A 23531-nucleotide genomic window follows, 5' to 3' on the forward strand; every position below is an offset into this window, starting at 1 on the left:
CAAATAGAAAAGCAAGTTCATTATTATGCTTAACACGACACAATTATCCTGCATACATATGAAAATGTATGGGATGTTGTAGTTTCCCACTGACCCTAATAAGAGGGCATGGTAATACTAGGAAATATCTTAAAGGATCTCCTGCACGCTGTAAAACTCTTTATGGAGTAGAAGTCCAATTTCTTCTTGGTAGTCTGGATTAATCACCCCATCGGGCCAAGGATTTAGATGAGTGGCACTGCGCCTGCCTTGGAAGCACAAGGTCCTGAGTTCAATCCCTTGTACCATGAAAAAAAAAAAAAAGAAATAAAGAAAGTTGGGGGGGGCCTGGGATTTAGCTCAGTGGTTCTGGCGCCTGCCTCGAAAGCACAAGGTCCCGAGTTTGATCCCCAGTACCGAAAAAAAAATCACCCCCATCAACACTTTAACTCTGTTTTTAGGCTGCTGACTCAGAGGCATGAAGGATCTAAAATGGCCAAAGGGACGCCTTGGCTTCCAGTTCACTGGAATCATTGTTGTGCTTCCTGGCAGAAGCCTTTCCTCTTCTGGTACTAAGACTTTTAGGCTAAAAGAGCTTAAGGTTACAAGAAAAGAAAGCAAAAATTTTGCTAGTGGGTCACTAGGGGTAATGCTGAGTGGTACCACTCCCATTTCTACCCTTGATTCCTGGACCTATGAATCCTGGTTATAGGTAAAACAGAACCATATATTGAACTCTGTATCAGTCACTTTCCTCCTGTCAGTAAGAAATACCTCAAACCCACAAATTAAATTATATTTTGGAGCACAGTTTTAGTAGGTTCAGTTTGTGATGGGAAGGCTCAAAGGGAAGAAACTCCAGGGTGGAGAAAAGCTGCCTACCTCATGGTGGCGAGGAAGGAGAGAGAAGAGGGAGTAGGTGTGGACAAGAATACAGCTTTTCAGATGTCCCAGTGACACACCTCCAAACAGGCCCCACCTCCTAACTACATTCAACTACTGAACTCATCAATAGATGAATCCTCTGATGAGTACAGTGTTGTTATGGTCCAATCACCTTTGAAACACATGAGGTTTTAGATCTAAACTGTAACATTCTGCCCCTGGCCCTCAAAGACAGTTATTCATCTCATTACGCAAAATGTATTTAGTATGGCTCTAAGAGTTGCCAAACTCTTAACAGTTCCAGCACTGCTGAAAAGTTCAAGTTCAAGGTCTCTGAGGCTCAAGGAGTCATAAAAATAAAAAAGAAAGTTAAATCTCCAACATACAATGGCACAGGGTACATATTTTCATTTCAAAAGGGAGGAATAAAAAGAAATAGCAAGACTGAAAATCAGCAGGGCAAACATTAAATCCTGCAGCTGAACTGTACTGCCTATAGTCTTACTAGAATTCTGTTCCAGCCTGATTCCCTCATTTAATTTTTGCTTACAGCATTCTAAGGTATCTCTAGCTAGAATCTCTAAACCTTTCCAAGCTCCTCTCACAAAATAGTTCTTCTAAAGGCTTTAGAACCACATGTTCAGGTACAATCATTCACAGGTTCAATTCATAGTCAGCCAACTCCAAAGTGCAAACTCTGGACAGAAGGGCCTGGTGGAAAAATGCTACCTACTTTATGATGTCAAGAAAGCAGAGAGAGAGAGAGAGAGAGAGAGAGAGAGGGAATATTCAGTTAGTGAACTCATCAATGTATTAACCTACTGATGAGCGTATAGTAACCCCATGGTCCAATCACCTTCCAAACATCATCTCCCAAACATATTAGACTTCATACCTAATTTTAGATTCAAAGTATACCAAATGCTAATTCAGAGCATATAAAGAGTTCTGGAGGACTTTTCCTCAGCACTACAAGATATTGCTACCTAGCTGGTGCTGTATTTGGAACTTCAAAAGGGATTCCACTATCCTATCAATCCAGTTTCTGGATGGTGGGAATATGGTGAGACCAGTGAATTCCATGAGCATAAGCCCATGGCCATACTTCTTTGGCTTTGAAGTGCAACCCTTAATCAGAAGCAATGCGGTGTGGAATACAATGACAGTAGATGAGGCATTTTGTAAGCCCACGGATGGTAGTTTTGGCAGAAGCATTACATGCACGGGAGGCAAATGCAGGCTTATAAGCCCAGGGAATGGTGCCGTACTGGGGACACAGTGCTGGTCTCTGCTCTTGGCAGATCAGACACTCAGCAGTGGTTGTGGCCAGGTTAGTCTTCTCTTCCTCTGCCAACTGATCATAGGGTACACTCTATGAGGCTGTAGTGCACGCTGTGGGTACAGAAGACAGTATAGCAGGAGTAGGAATGTGAGTATCTGGTGCCACTTGTTCATGTAATTTACCTGTGCTTTCACAACTTGCTTGGACTCAATCACTTATATAGTGTTTCCATTTGATTGCTGCTGTGCACATCTGCCTTTATACCTGCTCAGTTCATCTTGGGGTCTGACACAGGTCAGGATGAGCAGCCAGGCCACATCCGAACCTGGTATCTCATTGCTTTTAGGTTCCACTAAGGCACAGGAGCAGACAAGGAGCTAATTCTCAAAAAGGGAGAGTAGTTGTATGCACTTGATGGTACAGCCTTTCTCCAAAACCCTAATGACCTCTACTTTGATTCCCCAGGGGCCTACCAAAGGTGTCAAACAATATCCCCTCTACCATCGACACCTCAAATACTACTGCATCTGCTCAATCATATGGCCCAAGTGACAGAGCAGTCTCCAAGCAGCCTGGACCTGTTGAAGAGGCTTCCCTTGTTCTGGGCCCCACTCTGAAACAGCACCTTTCTGAATCATTTGGTAACTGGGCCAGAGTAACACACCCAAGTGAGGAATGTGTTACCTCTAAAACCAAATAGTTCCACTAAGCATTGTGCTTCTCTCATGGTTGTAGGAAGGGGCAAATGCAACAACTGATCCTCTGCCTTAGAAGGAATATGCCTGCATCGCACACTTTTGGACTCTTAGAAATTTCAGAGTTAAAAAAAAACAACACAAAAGAAATTTCAGAGTTAGAGTGCCCCTGAATTTTAGCTGGATTTCTTTCCCATTGTGACATGGAAATGCTTTACCAACAAGTCCAGAGTGGTTGCAATCTCCTGCTCACTTGATCCGACCAGCATAAAGGCACTGATATGGTTTAGAGCTGGGGTGTCCTCCAAAAGCCTCATGTATTCAGAGATGGGGCTTTTGGGAAGGTAACTGGTTCATAGTTGCACTATAGCTGACTTGCTGTTAGGAGGTGGATCACTGGAGGAGTAACCTATAAAAGTGTATCTCCCTCTTAGGTTTCTTCCTTCTCTCTCTGCTTCCTGATTGCCCTGACATGAGTAGAATTCCATGGCCAGACCCTCCTGCCATGCCATTTCTACCTTCAAGCCAGCCAAACATGCACAGAAATGTAAACCAGAATAAACTTCTTTCTTTAAGTTACAGGTGTTGGGTATTATCTGTGATAAGAAATTAACTAAGAGAGTTATTGGTGTAATGGACTAGTGTGATACCTTTTAGAAGAGAAAGGCGATAAATATCCCTGCAAACCAAGTTGTGACCCAGGATTGGTGAGGTGATATACCCCCAAGGTAGGGCAGTGAAGATGTATTGCTGGCCTCTGTCAGCTGAAAGCAAATGTCTTCTGTATGGCCTTAAGGATATATATGGAGAAAAAGGCATTTGCCAAATTAATAGCTGCATATCAGGAACCAGGAGCAAGGAAAGTGATCTGGTACAGCTACCATAATTGGCGTCATCACTAGGTTACATTTATGCTATCTACCATCATTCTCCAAGATCCATCTGTCTGTCCTCTGCAAAGATCAAATATCAGTGTTAAATGGGGATGTGGTGTGAACCATCACTCTTGCATCTTTGACGAGGGCATGGCATTAAATCCTGAAATCCCTCTGTATTGTTTTTAACTGTTTTCCCAGGTAGAGCCAACTCCAATGGCTTCCATATGACTTTTACAGCCATAATAGGTCTAATCGTATAGGTTAGAGAACCAATGTGGGGATTCTGCCAAGTACTAAGTATATTTATTTATCCCAATTATGAACTCTGGAACTGGGGAAAGAACTACAGGGTGGATTCAGGGATGCACTGGTCCTACTCTTAGTTGGACCTTGGGTGTAAGTCCACTGATCATCTTGATTTCCATTGGCCCCTACACTTACTGGAGGGTTACAATGATGTTTCAGGTCTCTTGGAGTCAGCCATTAGTTCAGAACCAGGGTGGTCTAGCAGTCCGAAAAATCTTTGACCATTTCCTTTCCCCCAGTGTATGGCTACCTGGTAAACGGCAATATGAGTCTGTAGGGTAGAATGGGACAAAGAGCAACAGTGTAACATTTTGGTGAAGTAGCAGGATCCTTCCTCAGGGAGACCTGACCTTCCTTTCATGCAAAGGGTTCTGGGTCTGTAAATCGGCTCAAGTCTGGAAATGAGTTAAGAAACATGACTCTCTGTTGCAATGATTTGAAGTAGAATTTTGTTCATTTCCCCTGAAATTTTTGTTTATATAAATCCAGTAAAAATTTAGTAGGTTTCCTATCTATTTCTTTTCTTTCTTTTTTTTTTGGTACTGGGGATCAAACTCAGGACCTTGTGCTTGCCAGGCAGGTGGCAGAACCACTGAGCTAAATCCCTGGCCCTCTATTTCATTTTTGAGAACGTAAGTCTACAGGAGCCAGGTCATTCCAATCACTGCTTTGCTTCTGATATTATGTTAAGTATCTCCATGTTGCCTTGGCAGTTGAGTGCTGACACTTGACCTCTTCCAAACCAGGACCCAATTTTATCCATCCTGTTTAAGTTTCCTAATTGAGTGACTATGGTCCCTACCATAAGGTCTGGCATACAGAGAAAAGAAATGACACAGCTATTCAAGGATGTTGTCCCCCCACCCCCTAAATGTTTCTTATGGTAGTAGCAAAGGGTATGTTTTCTGGCCTCTCCCAGTGTGGAGGAGTAGGTTTTACCTGGAAAATCCACTCCAGCATTTCCACTTTCCTGAACCTTTGAAATTCATCAACAGTAAACCAAGGAATATCAGTAATCTCCAGCATATTGACAGCTGGCCACCTTTGGGTACATATTTTAGTCAACCAATATATAAAACTATTAGCATCTTTTTTTTAACTCCATGAACTGACATTAAATAAAAAAATCTCTGCTCAATGGGCTCATACTAAGAAATTCACCTTGATCTAGGTTTATGTTCCTTCCATCACTGTCCTATCTCAAATTTGATTCTTATACCTGTTCCCCAGATCGGTTTGTAAGAATTAGAAAACTCAAGAAGTTCTTGGGGTGGGGGGCAACCCACTTTCCAGGTGTCCCTTCCTGGCCTTCTCTGGCAGGAGCTATCTCTTCCTCAGTTAATATTCTTCATTCTTTAAAAAAAAGAAAAGAAGTTCTCTGGGAGTGCAGCATACCTCCTCATGGGTCACATTGTATACCTCACCTTTATTGGTGCATTTTAGGTATACAATATAATGATATACGTCACCTTTAGAAGCCTTTGAGATTTGAGATTGGTTATAGGCCTAGATGCAAAAGTGGGTTCTGAAGGTCCTGAGAAGCACAGGCAATGTCTTGCTTGGTAACTACAGTAGGGAAGGTAATGACTCTCCCTGGTTTCACAGGCAAAACAGGATTAGTTTCCACAGGCAGAGGTGTAGAGGCCAATACCACAAGGAGTGGAGTGGGAACGGCTCTGATACTTCGAAGGTAAAGAAAATAGTCTGACGTCCACAGGTTACAGTGGCAAAAGACACACCCACTCAATCAGAATGGTGCTCTTCAAAGTGCAGCAATTTCCATCTTCTTTCCCTTTTACTGCATTTAAGAACAAGTTGGTGCTATTCACAACTGGGGTAGGTCTTCCCTACTCAGCCTGCTGGCAAATATGCCAATCATCTCTGGAAACAAAGAGGCACCCCAAAACACGCTTTACTGATTTCCTTGGCATTTAATCTAATCAAGGTAACATGACATGATTAACAGTCACAGCTGTCCATATGCTCATCTCCAGAACCTACGATTATTTTATCTTACATGGCTAAAGGAAATAAGGTAGCAGATAGATTTAAGGTTGTTAAGAAGCCAACCTTAAAATAGATCATTGTGGATTAACCACATGGCAGTAATGTCATCACAACATTCCTCACATGTGGAAGAGAGAGGCAGAAGGGTGACATCAGAGAGATGGGACGAGAGAAGAATTCCATCCTGCCACTGCTGGCTCTGAAGACAGACAGGGGGCCATAACCCAAGGAATGTGAGAGGGAAAAGGGCAAGGAAACAATCTTTGCTAAGCCTCCAGAAAGAAATGTGGCCTTGCCAACATTTTTTCTTTTCTTTTTAAATCAGTGAGACCCATGTTATATTTCTAAGTTATACAATTATAGGATAAGAAATTGTGTGTTGTTCAAAGCACTAAGTCTGTGATAACTGGCTACACTATCAACAGGAAGCTGATATATGTGCTTCGGTAGCTGGAGATAAGTTTAACCCAGTTATGGTTTCTACAGCTGTAAAGCACTGCAGCTGAAGTAGTTCTGCCTCTACTCTTGCTTCAACCAGTAAACCATTCTAACAAGGTGAGGAGACTGATTTTTACGTCCTCATTAGTTTAGGATTCCATTGGAAAACAGATTCCAGGGACTGACTGATCAAGCTGGCTTTATCATTGAAAATGTCACTGTGGTCTTTCTCTTCTATATTAGCTTTCTCATATTTAAAATGGGAATAAAGCCACTTACCACCTCATGGTTTACATGAGAAATGAATGAGGTAACACAATGTAAGTGCTTGACACTAGTACTACTACTCATGAAAAATCTTCCGCCTACTGCCTCTTCTGCCAATTTCAGAGTATGCATTTTGATGTGCCTCAAGTCAAAGATATCACCCCCAATTTGCTTGAGATTGCCAAGCAGGGATATGTGTTAAGAAAAGTTAATATACAAATAAAAACATTGCCTATGCAAGAGTGAAAGACACAAAATTATGCTGTGTATCGGCAAGAAAAGTGAGTTCAAGACAGCCAAGGAGAAAACACTAAGAACTTTCAGATACAAAGTGGGAAAAAGCTCTGAGAAACACTGATTGGAAGGCTGTTTCTTCAAGACTTTGGAGTTAGCTAGAAGACAGCAATCTTTTAATATTTTTTCCCTTTGGGAAATGTAGGTTTGCAAACAAGTTCAGGGGAAACACCTGTCTTTCAGTAGAGGCAAATGCAACTATATACCTCTAAGGTGGTTGGAGAATATGATTTGTTATGGCTTGTATCTCGATGTCCCCCAAAGCCTTATGTGCTCATAGGTGGGGCTTTTGGGAATGACTGGATCACGGGCATGGAATACTGGATTATGGCTGTGCTATGACTGGATTAGTCATCTAATTAGATCAGCATAATTTTGGGTGTGGATGAATGGATGGATTTGCTGAAGACAGAAAACCTATCCTGGGTGTGAGTGGCACCAACCAACAGGCTTGTTGCTTGGATAGAATAAAAAGGGAATGAAAGAATGAATGCTGCTTGCTGCTTTTTGCCTGCCCACCATGGACTGTTTCTTGTTAGCCATGACCCTCCTGCAATGCTCCTCTGCCATGCCACCCTACCTTGGGGCCAGCTGACTATGGACTGAAACCTCTACAAACTGTGAGCTAAAATTAAACCTTTCCTCCTTTAACTTTTGGGTGTCAGATGTTTTATCCCAGCAACAAGAAAGTACGTAAGGCAAGGTTTGTGTCTACAGTAAGCCCCAGCATTCTGGAACATTTGTCAATTAATTTACTGGCAAAGCAAAATTAAGGGACTGAGTTTTGGGGAAGTGATTCTACCAGTGGCACTGTACAGATGAGGCAAACAATATTGTGCATGGATAGAAATGAGATAGTGGGAATTCTGACAGAACAGTAACAGACTAAGAAGTGGAGTGGGTCTGCTCTATTAGCCACAAGGAATGGAGAAGTTATGAATTTGGAACATCATTACAATCTTCCCATTGCTCCAAATTCAGAAGTGCCCTCAATTGCTTACAGTGGCATAAGAAAAAAAAGATGCTTATACCCAGCAATGACACAACAACAAACAGGTTATAGAGTTTTACCTGTTTATTTTTTATTGTATTTCATAAAGATTTGCTAAAAAGCAGGCTCAGCAGAAATACACGCAAAACATCCTAACTCTGACATGAGCAGTAATAATAATATCTTAGGGCCCAAGTATTTTCAGCTGTAAAATGGGATTTTAAAGTGTGTACGGGATGCTATGATAATGAGCAGAGTCAGCAACACGGTAAGGGCCACAAAAGCATTTCCTGATGTTACTGAGCAGCTTCATAAGCACTGACCTGGTCCTGGTCAATATATGTAGCTTTATCAAATCCTGTGGTTTTTAACCACTGTCTTATGCTGCTCAGTTGGGGAAAAATATGCACACATCTGGTATAGAAATCTAGAAAAAAAGCATCATTTGGTGTTTTTATTCTTAGAATTGTAAACTGCAAAAGGGGACGGCTAATTGGAAAGACGTGGACATTTAAACTTCATTAATGGGTCAGATTACCTTTTAAAATGGGTCCTAACCATTTTCAACCACAAAAGTTACCTAAGTTCTTATTCACAGGGTATAACAACATCTGACATAGTTTAAGAACTTATTATTTTCTTTCATTTTGGAATTATCTAGAGATAAACCTGATCTCATGCTCAGAAGACCAGGTAATAAGCATCAATATTCCACTGCCTGAAGGGAAAGGAGCAGGAATCCTGGGTTGTAAGTCATGGAAGAAACTATTTCTACAAAAGTGACAAGAAATTTTGAAGCATTTGTCAAAGATCTTCAAAAACAAAGACAAAAGAAACTAGGAAGAAGTTACATCAAACTACAGGAAGGGGTGAGATCTGTGTAAAAAGCTTGTAAGGGCATTATTTCTCCCTGGGCAATGCTATTAACTCATCAATCTTAGGTGGGTTAGGGCTGATCCCTCGTTCCATCAAATCCTAGAGGGCAGGAGATGGGCGGTTCCCAGAGCTCTTGTTTATGTTACAGTTCCAGCACTCTTGTGACTGACTGTCTGTGAATTTGTTACAGTTCCAGGGAGAAGTATGGAAACCATCTTTGAGGATGGTGAAGCTGAAAAGAGGAAGGACATCAGGTAGGGAACTGACACAGAGGAAGGCTGCAGAGACAGAAAAGAGAAAGTGGGCTCAAGCACTCACCGTAAACCAGATGGCATGATCTGGAAACTGGATACAATAGTGACAGAGGCTCCCAATGAAGACCATTGAAGGACTGTGCCTCCAGAGCTACCAATGTCCCAAGTGGAGAAGCAGGGTGTGAGGGAGAAGAGAGGGCCAAGGAGACCACCAAGGGAGAGAATTTAATCCCAAGTTACAAAACTTGGTATCTGAGGGTGAGGACCTCATCCTGAATTGAACAGCCAGGGTGGATCTCACTGGGAGAGCAAAGCTAGAAGCATACAGATGAGGAGCAGCTGGGAGAACAGGCTTTGGAGAAGAACCTGAGTTCAAATCCCACATGGGCCACTTCCTAGCAACGTCTGGGCCTAAATTCCTTCAACTATAAAGTAGGGAAATGATCACTATATGTAAATTAACTGATTGTGGCACCCAGCAGAAACTCAAAGCTTAACAAGACATGCAAGAGTAGTTAACAGAACTAGGTTCCAGAGAAGAACCAAGAGTGGACCTCACATAGGGAAATAGTCGATCCTACTTAGCAAGATGAGAACACGGATGCAGAGACAGGAGAATGGGAGTATGAAAGAGAATGGTGAGTGTATGCCTAACGCTTATCTTCTCTATGAAGTTGATGGTGACATTTTCAGCTAAGAGTAAGGAAGATAGGCAGGAAGCTATGAGAACAGTAAGGGTTAACAACTTATGATAGAAATGGAAGAAAGAGCAAAGTCACCTCCTGTAATTCTTTTTTTTTTCTTTCAGTCCTGGGGTCCTATAATTCTTAACCATAAATCTCCAAGACTAATCATCAGAACTGACCTGTGCCTGGGAGGAAAGAGATATCAAGAGCATTCCCCCACCTGGGGCCACTGTTTTAGATGATGACATCATGGGGGAAACCCAAGGCAGGGCTGGGTCTCAGGGAGGGAAAATAAACAGACATAATTGACCCTTCAGCACTGTGCTTACCACTGGGACTTTCCTGATGAGTCAGGAGGCATCACAAAAGTGCACTCAAGCCTCTTCTGACTCTTCTAGCAAGAGAGTAAGCTACAGAAAATAATCTTCAGAGGGAAGACTCCAGAATTCTAAAGAGTCAATCCCAAAACCCTCATTTAGGAGGTAAAGATACTAAATGACAAAGGAATTTGGGGGCAGAGCCAAGAAAGAATTTGGATGTCCTCACTTCCCCGGTGGCGCTGCTTCCGCTGCATTCTTTAAGAACCTAAGTAGGGGCCACAGGCACAACAGGTCAACGTGTTAACCACACTTTACAGAAACCACATGGCACTGGAAATTGCATGCTGCTTTCTTTCATCTTCATTTTTTGCCTGTATTTTTCTCATTGTAAAAAATATCTGCAAAACATTACTGACAAAGGCCAACTATGAAAAAGTAAGAAATCCTATCTTCTTCCTTTACTGTTATGTTTGTAAGTTTCACCTTGAGATATTTTTGAAAGTGACAGAAGCAGGTCCTACTAGACTGATTTTTCTTTTTTCTTAAGCTTAATATAATTGAAACATCTTTCCAAACAATTTACAGATCTAGTTTCTTTTTAAACTTGCATACTAAACATAGTGAATTGAGTTTCTGTAATAATGAAGACTGATGGCACAAAGGAGAAAGGTCACATGTAGAAACTGCTTTCAGTCCTTGACCATATCCTGGCAGTGACAGTACTCTGTGGTGAAAACAGGCCATGTCATCAAGTTTACATAGACAAAAGACTGTAGCAGTATCTAACAATAGTTGGGTGGAAAATGGAGGGCCATGTGTCACAAGGAACCCAGGAAGAGACAAAACGGCTCACACTTTGTTGAAGGCAGCTAGCAGGGAAACAGTCATGCTTTGCTCCAATGGAAAAAAAACTCAGTAGAAATCATTCCTATGTGATACTTAATGTATCGCTTTGAAAGTGGAATGGTCATAAGCCACCTTTCGCTGTAAGATTGATAAGCAAAAACAAAACAAAAGCCACGCAAATGCAGTCAAGCTTCTAAATTTCTAAGTCGCACCCTACAATTTGATTGGGCTTACCCAGGGCCCTTGCCAAGCCACAGGCAGAGAGAAGGGATGACAAGCCTTGGGCTTCAGAAAATACCCATCATTGATCCCACTGGGCTGAAAGTAGAAAGTTACAACTTTTGCACTCAGAGAAGACACTGTCTTTTTAAAGCCCTTTGTAGAAACTACTATTACCACCTGAAGAGGAAGTAACTGTGGAATCAATCAGCAAGAAACTCATAAGGCAGTTCGGATAGTGAGTGGCAAAGAGATTGAAGAGGAGAAGATGCTGGAATAAAAGCACATGTAAAGGCTAAGGGAGGAGCTAAAAATCCCAACCGGAGTCCAGTAGCCAATGCAGCCCTTCTTCCCAGCAGAAACCTGAGCCACATCTTTATTGGCTTTCTGATCTTCTGAGCTGTAACCAGAATCTCCCATACAGTACAGTCTAAGGTGTTCCTGCTCTACTTCTTCAGCTGGCATCTTTGAACCTTTCCTAACTTTCCCCCTTCCCACAAGCCAGTTACAAAGGCTCTTGAGCCACATAGCCAGGTAATGTCACAGCAATGGCTCCACTCCTGATACCTAAATCTGTGTTAGTTATTTTTCTCCTTGCTAAGACAAAATACTGGACACCCAAAGTTAAAGGGGAAAAGATTTATTAATCCACACTTTGCAGAGGTTCAGTCCATAATCAGCTGGCTCCAAGGCAGGATGGCATGGCAGATGGGCTTCACAGAGGAGAAACAGTTCATGGTAGCCACAAGGTAGCAAAAGCAACAAGGGAACCTTAACGGTGTCTTTCTGTCTTTTTATCTTACCCAGACTACCAGGATTAGGGTGGTATCAAACCAATCAGTGTCTTGGTTTAGTGGTTGCATGACTTTAATCCCTGCACCACACTCTCTAGATTTAGACCCCGCTGGAAAAGCCATCTGTGACTGCATAAGGCTTTGAGGGTTCTGACAAAATGGACCTTTTACAGGTAGAAGAAATGATTCATGAAACCCAGGACAGCAGGAGACACAAGACACCAAAGCCAGAGCCCAAGACACTGAGAAAACCTACTGTAGACAAACATCCTACATATTTTTAAGTTTTAATTTGTGAAGAATGTCTCATATGGAGCCTGGGGCTTAGGACAAGGAGAGTCAGGGAATCTGTCACTGTACAACAAAAATAGAAAACAAAACTTTCATTCTTTTGGTATTTAAGTTTCAGACCAAGATATTTTGCTTTCCACAACTGCCCTAATCACAAATGAAAGATGACTATTTTGCCCTTTAAATACCTAAGGCATTTCCCTGATGCCTGAGAAAAGCCCAAGGACTGGCTGCGTGTGCCCAAACATACTTGGACCCACTGCCCCCACCCCACCCCACTGTGATGCCCTGTTTTCCTTCCTTTGCTCATGCCCACACAGCTCACTTTTGACTGGCTGGAATGGAGCAAAAGAGACAATTTTCAGAAAAGAATGACTCTACTTTCTTATAAGAGCTTCCAGCCTTGTCACACTACTCCATGAGTACATATCGTCATGAGAGTGCAAATCTAATGTTTCTTAAAGAACTTCAAAACTGGAGCCACCTGTCACTTTTAAATCCTAATGATCTCTAAGGCATGCATAGCATGGTTCCCCCAGTGCTGGCACTGAGAGAAGAGAAAGTGGTGTGCTTTAGTTATACCATTTATAAAATCCAGTCTTACTACTCCATTCTAACTCTGCTGTTACAAACTTATGATAGAATGATTATGATTTTTTAGATTAAAACAATCTCTCATCCTTTTAAGATACTTTAGGATGGAATGGATTTTCTGAGATAATGTGTTGGGCAGGTTATGGCATAGGCCGATGTGTGTTTGTAGATCAGACCTTGGGCAGCACAAGGCACAGGGTCCTGAGAGATGGTAGAGTCCAACCCTTCATTTTGGGGGAGGGACTGATACCTAAGCAGGTGAATGATCCACCCAAAGTAAACAGCCAAGATGAAAACTCCTGACCAAGTGCTCCTTTGCCCCAACCCACAGGTCTACACTGAGGGGCTGCATAGAATATCACAGTTCTGTCACGCAAGATGAGGCTGTAGGCAAGACTCTGGGAACCTCAGGCTGAGGACAGCACAGCCTCAAGCTCATGCTTCCCATATGGTGAAAGCGCAAACAAAGGGATCAGGTATCTGATTCAACACAAATACATTTAACCAGGGCACTATCTCTTAGAAGATGCTGGCAACAGTAGTAGGATGTGAACCAAATATTGTGGAATTTCCATTGGCCACATTAAAAAAGTAAAACAAAAACAGGTAAAAGTAGCTTTAAAATTTTAGCTAACCTAAAGTATCTAGACTTTTTATGACTGTAATATACAATCAATATAAAAGTGAGATTCCATGGTAAATTATATTCCCTGGTATCAACAACTGGACCCCTCCAGCCAACCTGCCCACTCTCAATGACACTCAGTTACTGAGGAGTTAACATGCTAGATTCCACCAAAGGCTCTTGATAGAGACTTTGAACTTCCACGGAGGCATTAATAAGGCAGGTTTTCCACAAGGCTCATAAAATAAGAATATATACCAGAGCTAGGCATGGTGGTGCATATCTGTAATTCCAGTAATCAGGAGGCTGAGGCAGGAGGATTCCAAGTTGAAGGCCAACCTAAACTATATAGTGAGTTTCAAGCTACCCTGGACAACATAGTAAGACCCTGTTTCAAAATAAGAGTAATAAAAATAAAACCAAAAACAAATACACAAACAAAAAATCCTCCACCTCCCTAAAAAACAACTCAAACCCAAAACCAACAAGACACACTACACCCCACACCCCCCCATCTCAGGAAATCTTAAGGTTATATAGTTAAGTACCAAGACAGAATGAAACTGAGCTGATGGTTAACACTTGTTCTCTTCCTAGATTCTGTATTTCTGGCCCACCAACTGTCTTAAAAGCGTCACTCTATGAAATACTACGTGTGACAAGGATCTGGAAGATCTAACAGTATACAGTTACATCACCCAAGTAACAAATTTTTCCCAGGCTCAGTGCCAAATTCAGCCTTTTGTGTTTAGTATCATCTATAATACTACAGAGTTTTATATCCTGCTTTATTAAGCAATCATATCACAATCCTTCTCGAGTCATTATTTCCAAACATTTAGACTTAGATGGCCTTAGAGATTTTGATCAAAATATTGCCTAAACACAAATTCTAGCCTAGTCCTCTGTGATCAGTAACTGTGATTGTGAACTTGACTGGACACTTGGTAGATTAGTACAGCACACCTCTGCGGGTGCCTGTAGGTGTTTCTAGAATGACTGGCACATAGGGCTGCAAACTGAAGGGTGAAGACCCACTGTGATTGTGAGTGGCACCATCCAATAGGCTGACAGCCTGCATAGAATGAAAGGGGGGGAACTGACCTGCATTTGAAAAGCTCCATGTTTCTTGAGCAGGTGTGTCTTCTGCTATTGCCACTGCGTGCAGATACTCCAGTTTCTTCAACCTTTCAACGTGGACTCACACTGGTGACTCTCTAGGGAGCTTCTAGATCTTCAGTCTCAGATTGGCACTGCATCACTGATGACTCTTATTCGGCAGATTACAGATTCTTGAACTGAGTAGCTAGTGGATCCTCTGGCTCTCCAGCATGCAGACACTGTGGACGCTCTTGTAAGCCTATCTCATAATCCCTTTTCATAATTTTATATATATATATATATATATATATTTCTTCCTTTTCTTATTGACTGATCCTCTAGAGAACTCTAACCAATACACCCTCCCTTCAAACATTCCAAAAATTCTGTGCAGCTATGGATTTGGACTCTTTTGGGTGTTGGGGAGAAATTATAAATATAACAGATAGGGTCTTTGCCTTCACATGACATATTACAGAAGGAAAGATAGATAATAAATATACAGTGTCAGGAACAAACAGATAAGCAAAAAGGCAGGGTGGGTGGCATATACTGATTTTAGACTACTTCCATTATTAGGCTGAACCACTTGAGACTGCTGATATTCAATTATGTCCACACAATAGGCATTTTTATATAACTCAACCTAATTATTTCATCCCATCAGGAAGTAGTTAAGAATGCTTCCAGTTTATAGCCAACACAAAGGACAGGGGAAGACACTAACTAGCACTTCACGATGCCATCAGTAAAATCCAGAATATGGGAAGATGCTATGGGACAAAAAGGAAAAAAGGAGACCACCAGACCACAAGGCTTATCATATGTATCTGTAGACCATCTCTGTGTCTTTAAAAAACAAATATTTTTTCATGAGACAAAAGGGAAAAGGAGAACACTGCCTAGATATCTACAGAAATATTAATTTATGGTCTTTACAAAATTGTGTATGTTTGAAAATCTCATACTGTGAAAAGACAGCATACAAACTGGAGGAAAAGTATCTACAAGCCACATATCTCATAATGAGCTAATACTCAAAATATATAAGGGTATTATAATATATCATACACACCTCAAGAGCAAGAAAACAACCTGATTAAAAAATGGGCAAAGACCCTTGATAGATATTCCTCAAAAGAACATATACAACTGGTCAATAGGCATGTAAGAAAATGTTCACCATCACTAATCATCAAGGAAATGGAAATTAAAATTGAGATATCATCTCACACCTTTTAGGATGGCAATTATCAAAAAGACAAAATATACATATTGGCAAGGATATGGAGAAAAGGTGGGAATGGAAATCAGTACAGTAATTATGGAAAACTATACAGATGTTCCTCAAAAACTAAAAATATAAACTACCATATGATCCAGGAACCGTACTTCTGGGTGTACATCCAAAGAAAATGAAATCAGTATGCTGAAGAGACACAATATGCCAATATTTATAGCAGCATTACTCACAATAGCCAAGATGTGCAATCATCTATGTGTCCCTCAACAGATGACTGGATAAAGAAAACGTGACACAAATACACAAAGGAATACTATTAACACCATTTCCACTGACTTGAACCACTGGTGGTACATGCACGACTATCCCATCAGGTGGCTTGTATCTCTGGTGGTAGAAGTGGTGCAGTCATGCATGGGACAGTCATGCATGTACCACCAGTAGTTCAAGATGCCCAGCAGTGAGATATATGAACTGCAAACACATTGTGAACATGTTAGACACAAAAAACTGTAATATGTGATGAAACAAATGAACTTGGGAGTATATTAAGTGAAATAAGCCAGAAACACATGTTTGGAATCTAAAAATGTCAAACTCATAGGAGTAGAATGTAAAATAGTGCTTACCAGAGGTTGGAGAGATGTTGGTTAAAGTTTTTGAGATTTACTGTGCAGTATGATTATAATTAATAACAATATAGTATATATTTCAAAATTGCTAAGAAAATAAATGTTCTCACCACCAAAATCGATAAGTGAGATGATGTTAATTAGTTGATTAATCACTTTAATCATTGTACAATGTATATATATAACAACATCAAATTGTACTCCATCAACCTATACAATTATTATTAAACAAAATGAGAAAAAATAAAGGTCTGTGCCCTTCCTGCCTGCAGGGAAACCTGTGGTTCTCAATATATCATCCATCCATGCTTAGATGATCAGCTGTAAAAACCTAAAGCATTTTACATGACTACTCACCTGTCAATGAACTGATCGATAATGACGATGTCACCAGGCTGAATCTCTTCCCTCAAGGAGCCACAGGCAGTGGTCACTATGATGTGTGTACAGCCCTCTTCCTTCAAAGCCCAGATGTTTGCCTGGTAGTTTACTTTTGAAGGCATGATGGTGTGCTGCCTCCCATGTCTAGGGGAAGGAGAATTACATGGCAGATGAATGACCAAGGCATTTTAATACAGTTAGAAAACTAATTTACTCAGCCATAAAGAATGAGAAGCTATAGACATTTATAGCTAAATGGATGCATATTGAGGCCATACTCATAAGTGAAATAAATAGAACACACATGTGTAAATACTGAAGTTTCTCTAGTGTGAGAAACTGAAAGTGTAAATAAGAATTAAAATGGTTAAAGTGAATAACTGATAACTTGAAATAGGAAGAAGAGGTCCAAAGGGGTAGGGGTGGTGGGAGGGGAAGGGGGAAGCAAAGGAGGGAAAGGAAAAATTATGAGAAAAGAAAAAAAATGGAAACAAAGTCTATGTAAATAGGGAAGGGTGGAGGGGGTGAAAGGCCTACAGGTTAATGGGGAACAAATAAGAACCAAGATACATCATGTACAGGTACGAGCACCCAATGATAAATGTAAATGTATTGTTTACCTAAAATGTACCAAAAAAGAATTTAAGGAAAAAAACAAAAAACAAAAAACTAATTTAGTGATGTTTTCCAGCTTTTTCCACTATGGTACTTCTACTGGCATAGAACAATGAGAATTCAGGCAATAACCAGTCTACAATAAGCACAAACCATTTCATCTTAAAAGCAGGCCAGCTTTATATTTTATATACTTATTCTCCTACCAAGTGTTCGGTAACTTACCTAGAATTCACATTCTGGGAAGATGTACTGTGTCTATCTTGCGGACACAAACAGCCTCCTGATGAGGTATCTGGTGTGACATGTGCCATGAAATAAAATACACAGACATGTGTTCCCACTGACACTCTCCATCCCTTTCTGCCTGGTTACTCAAATAAGCTAATGAAAACTTTTAAAATATGAGAGCTCCTAGTCATTTAGGAATGACATTAACATTCCTTTTGTCCAAGAATCGATCACCTTACTCATGACCACAATTGAGGTCTCAACTGTGTCCTACCAAAATTCCTATGTTAAAGACTCAACCAACATCCCTACTTCGAAATGTGACTTCAAAATTTGCAGAGGATCTCTACAGAGGTAATTAAGTTAAAATGAGGTCAATAGTGTGGGCTCTAATATCCTAACACTAGTGTCTTCAAGCAAAGGGGGAATTTAGACAGATGCTACAGAGGTTAGGGGGTGTGGAGACAGAGAAAAGAAAACCATCTATAAGCCAAGGAGGGAGCCCTGGAACAGACTCCCCCCATCCTCAGAAGGAATCAACTCTGCCAAACACCTTGGTTGAAGAGTTCTAGCCTCCAGAACTGTGAGTAAATAAATTTCTGTTCAGGAAGCCAGCCAGTGTGTGATACTGTAATAGTAGTTCCAGCAAATCAGTTTAACCACCAGTGATTTCCTACCAGACTTAAAAACCCAACATCACACCAGAGACCCAACCTCATCTGGGCCTTGGCACACTAGTGCAACCTCAAGTCATACCTTTATCCTTCCTAACTCAGGACTCATTAGCCTTGTTGCTCATCCTTGTTTGTTCCTGCTCAGGCCTCTGATCTCCTCTCCAAGAGGTACTGCCTATGACTACTGCTTCTACATCATATTACCATCCCCTGAACTTATTTTTTCCTTTTAGAGCCTCTTAGTATCTCAAACTATGTGTTTTCTTTTAGCATCCACCTTTCCAGCCAGAATTAGCTCTGAGGACAATGTCTGTGTTCCTCACTGGTACCTACAAGGGGACACCTGCCACATAAGCACTTCAATTTGTTGGACAAACAAATGTGCATGGCTAAAATTCTTAGAGTACTTGTAAGACACAAGTGTGTGCACACACACGCCAAGACAGACAGACAGACAGACAGACAGACACACACACACACCTGCAAAAACCACCCAAAGGACCTCCAGGAAACAGCTAGTTAAAAGAACTCAATTTCTGAAATTATTTTTTAAAAATTCACATGTGTTACACGACATACTTATAAGCAGTATTTTATAAAGAGGCCTAAAACTATTCCAGGCTGCTTAAAAACTAAACACATGTAATGTTCTGCCACAGAAAGGTACTGTCAAGAGCCAAGTTTCCTATTAGCTGTGATAATTTAGAAGTATGCTCTTAAGCAAGTAACAGCACACAAAACCTTGCTCTGTTCAAAGGTGATTAAAAGTTGGGCCTTTGCTTTTGTTTTGCCTTATATATTTTATTTTTGGTGGTAACACTAAAAATGTATTGTAAGTATGCATATATATTTGAATATCCATATACATTGTTCATATTCTCACTTGCATATTTAGAAATCTAGAAATACATCCAAACATTGAAAAAAAAAGTCTGAGTTTTCAAGAGAAATTGGTAGTCAAATCTGTACCATTTACTAGTCCTGTAACTACCAAAATCACTCAGCTCTCTTAGCCTAGTTTTTTAAATCTACAAAGCAGAAAATGAAATATCTGTTATAGAGTTTGTTACTAAGTATCCCTTGTTATCATCACCAACCACAGAAGTTTTTGGAGCATCAAAGTAATTGCAGATGCACATAGAATGTGGGGTTTCTCTCCTGGGTTCATGGGTGATCTATCAGAAGGTGGGGGACCATTTATAGTCAGAAAGTATATATGAATTTTTCTGAAGCTAGTCTCCAAAACTCTGATTAGATTTTCAAAATAAATTAAAAAATCAAAAGCAGTGCAGAACCCAGTGCACTGGAGGTTCAAACATTTTACAGTAGTACTACTACACAGTCCAGTTTGGAAGTATGAAACCCCCACCATTAAATCACACTACTATGCTTCCTCCTATAGCTTAGAAAAATTTAGCAGTTCTCTTAGCAGTGACCATGGACCAATAAAAGAGGTTGTCTTGAATCTACTCTGAGTGATCAACTAAAACTAAAATTTAGTTTTGTTGGATTCCAAAAAACTACCTCTAATTCAAAAATGTCAGACAGACCTTTGTGAGGCCCCCTTTCCAATCCCTGTACAGAGTGTGGTGGGCCCAGGATTCATTTCCACCCATTAGAACACAGCTAAGCTGTTGGAAGTTGCTCCATTGACCAGGTGCTACCTCGATGGCAGGCCCTAGAGGCCCTCCTGGCTTTGCAACAGCTGTGATGGCGTGAGGTACTGCAGCCAGGCCATATGGCCTCTCACAATTGGAGGCTTCAGTCCTATAACTCTGAGAGACTGAATTTAGTTAACAACTCCAGGAGTTTGAACAAACACCTGGAGCTCCAGATGAGAACCAGGCCTTGAAAACATTGTGTGACCTAAGAGACCCAAGCAGATGACCTCGCAAACTGCACCAGATTCCTGTCCCAGGAGTTACTATCTGCTATTTTAAGCAGCTAAATTTGTGGTACTATGCAACACGGCAGTAGAAAACAATTGACTAATTTCTTAGCTATGTGATAAAAATGATGTCACCTCCTCCACAACAGGGGCCAGCACTAGCCTTATAGAGAAGACAAGGGTGTTAACACTATAAGTAACCTAGTTCAGGGTCCTTAAGCCTGCTCCCTACAAACATACAACTATTACTACACAAGGGGTAAGGGAGGAAGTACTGGTTTTTCTTTGTCTTGATAATTACAAGAAAAAATAAGCAAAGGAAATCATTTCTTCTTGCAGAGCTTCAATTTTAGTTAACTGAGCTGCCTTCCCACTCTCAGGGGGTGGTGGAAAGTAAAGAGATCATTGATCTCCTAAGTAAGTCTACCTTACCCCAAAGCCACACATGGTAAATAAAGGCGACTAAGATGTTCTAAGTCCATGACACATGAAAATTTACACCTGGATCATTTCTTTTTCTAGAATTTAAGTTAAATTTAAATTCTCCTTTAGTAGCCATCTTCAAAAAGTTTGAAATACCTTACCTTGCAAGGAGGACGCAATCAACATTTTTTATCTTCCCCAAAATTAAGGCATCAGAGGGCTGCAGGCAATGAAAGCTGGTTATAACTCAAAGTGATTTTAAAACATGTACATAAACAATTAAAAAGCTACCATTTGAACTGTTAAAACATAATAGACTCATGGAAACATGGAATGTGAAGATACCCTTAGAAAAGAGTATAGATTTGATCAATCAGTATAACCATCAATAAATATTCACTGAATTCTCTGCTGGCCCACACTTAGCAACTCTGTAGTTTGTCAGAGGTGGGGGCGGGGGCTGTGTTGGTACCATCTCAGGAGCTCTATTTGTACCAAATATCCCAGGGGATGATTCTGATAAGTCACTAATCACGTTCACACTTATCGGGGTATTTGGCAGGTTCATGACAGCAAAAGGCAGAAAATTTAGGAGAACACTGTCGTGGCACAAAGGACTCTGCAATGAAGCTGTCTGCTTGTTTAACCAGACCTAAGTTAGCCAACAGACAATCTGAGGTAATGCAGGGAGAGGCCCTGAGGACCATGGGGACTACAAAAGCCTGAGGCTAAGCAGTGGGCCAAGATAGACTAGGGAGACAGGATGTTCATCTAAGAACTGAGTTGGAAAAGAGGGTGTGGTTGGGATGGCCAGATACAGACACCTTCCTAGGCAGATCAGAGTATCTACAATATTTGCAAGTGGCCATGTGGGACTGGCCTTGGCCAGTGACACCTGGGCTTGGAGGATAGGCCACCTGTCTTGGACAAGGAGGAGAGTTTTATTTACAGTTATATTAATACCAACTGTGTTCTGGATCCTCAAGACAAACCTCGTCTGGGCCAGACTTACTCAGAAGATGCCACTTTGTATTATTACATCCTATTAGTCATCAGCCTGCCCCCTCAGTCACCGTGGAACCTACAGGCCCCAAAGAAGAAGCTGATTTGAATGCAAATTTGAAAAGTACAGTTTGCTAGGTCTGAAATGAGTGTCTGGTTTCTAGCAACATAAACTGAGAAGTTACATAGGCATATTCAAAACCCAGGCAGTCAAAACAGTGCGGGCCAGTGGATCCTTATGGATACCTCTTCTGCTGAGGGGGCTCAGTGGCAGCCCCAGGTCCCTTCTGCCTCAGCAAACAGCCCCAGGCTTCCAAAGCAAAAGCAGTTTTTTTTAACCTAAAAATCAAGTCAATGAAAAAAAGAGAGAAAAGCTAACATGTCTCCACTAATTGGATACTAACCTTGCCAAAAGGAGTATCCACATATTTTTCACTTCTTCCTTCTAAAATCTCTGGATCATCCAGGCCTGTTCCACCAATTATTCCAATCTAAGGGAGAAAATAAGATCATCACATGGGTCACTTTTCATTAGAAACAAAACACTGTAATTATTTCAACCAAAGTCACTTATATTTATAAACTCTCCTCCATTCTTGTTAAGCGCTACTTAAAAAAATCTGAAAATTACTTTAAAAAAAGCAGATATTTGAAGGCTTTCTATTAAAAAACAACAAAAATAAAATCTCCTATATTCTAGAAATAACCAAAATGTAGAACACTTTTTGGACCTTTATTTCTGACTGAATTATAAATAAGCACAAAATGATATTTTTAGGTTAGAAAATCAAACTTAAAAGTAGGCAAATGTGGTTATTGAAAGTTCTTTCTGACCAGTTTTATTTTCTATGCTAACTGGAATATGGAGAAAAGAATGTTCAAAAAACCTGCTAGAATATAAAATTTTAGGTATCTCATTTGGTGATATCGTCTCATTACCACTGTATTTAAAAAATGAGAAATTTTCTCTGTTATGCCACTAGACTCACAGAGCTGCAAAAAAATGCAGACAGAAGAGACTTCATGAAATTAGCATCAGATATATTTATAAAACCAAGCTGCCACTCATGTCTACAATTCATATATATATATTCAGTGAGCATACAGACAAGGTAAAGAAATCTCATTCTATTCTCTAAGAGTTAATCTGACTTGATGGCTAAAAAGCATAATTAAGAACAATTACAAAGATAAATAAATACTAATTAAGCTGTTAAAACTAAAATTTAAGTATCTAAAGTCTTTAGGAGAATTACCCTAGACTGACTTCCTAAAGGGTAAAATATTTAAATAATGATTGACAGGCTAAAGATATAACATTTTACTAGAAAATTCATGAAAAGTGACCTAAGCATGATTTTCAATGAAAAGGTTTAAATCTATTGTCACTTGAGTAAAATTTCAATTACATAAAACAAAGGAGCTTCTTGAGCAAAAATTCCAGAGTTAAGAACTAGACATCTGAATTAAGTAATTTTCAGGTCAGTTTACACAAGTTGATTTATATCAACATATAAGAAAAACGTTCTCTCCTTGGTCCTTGTTTTCTGGAAAGAAACCAACAAATCAAGAAAACTGGGGAATTGAGCTTTTACTGAAGAATTCTGCTGGTTTACCAGGATATTTCCTTATGTGACTAAGCTAGTTTTGGTGCCACCTTGTGATATATTACTGAAACCACAAGTTACCTTTTTTTTCCTTCAGTGACACAGGGGACTGAACCCAGGGCCTTCACACTGAGATACAACCTCAGCCATTTATATTTTTTTACTTTGAAACAGGGTCCTGGAAAGTCACTAAATTCCAGGCTGGGC

At 40.4% G+C, this 23531-nt stretch overlaps 1 protein-coding gene across 1 annotated transcript in view; it reads right to left on the reverse strand.

Moving 5' to 3' along the window:
* Positions 1 to 23531, reverse strand: part of Mtap (methylthioadenosine phosphorylase) — a 48739-nt gene that overhangs the window by 15137 nt on the left and 10071 nt on the right. Inside the window, exons 2-4 of the mRNA XM_004838350.4 lie at positions 22122 to 22208; positions 20877 to 20935; positions 16861 to 17028 (exon numbers count right to left, since the gene is read on the reverse strand). Of these exons, the coding sequence (XP_004838407.1) occupies positions 16861 to 17028; positions 20877 to 20935; positions 22122 to 22208 (314 nt within the window). The remainder of the gene's footprint in view (positions 1 to 16860; positions 17029 to 20876; positions 20936 to 22121; positions 22209 to 23531) is intronic.

The sequence above is a fragment of the Heterocephalus glaber genome, unplaced genomic scaffold (assembly GCF_053883595.1).
Source record: "Heterocephalus glaber isolate CG9 unplaced genomic scaffold, H.glaber_assembly_v1.0 deba00001481, whole genome shotgun sequence".
In the NCBI taxonomy this organism is placed as follows: Eukaryota; Metazoa; Chordata; class Mammalia; order Rodentia; family Bathyergidae; genus Heterocephalus; species Heterocephalus glaber.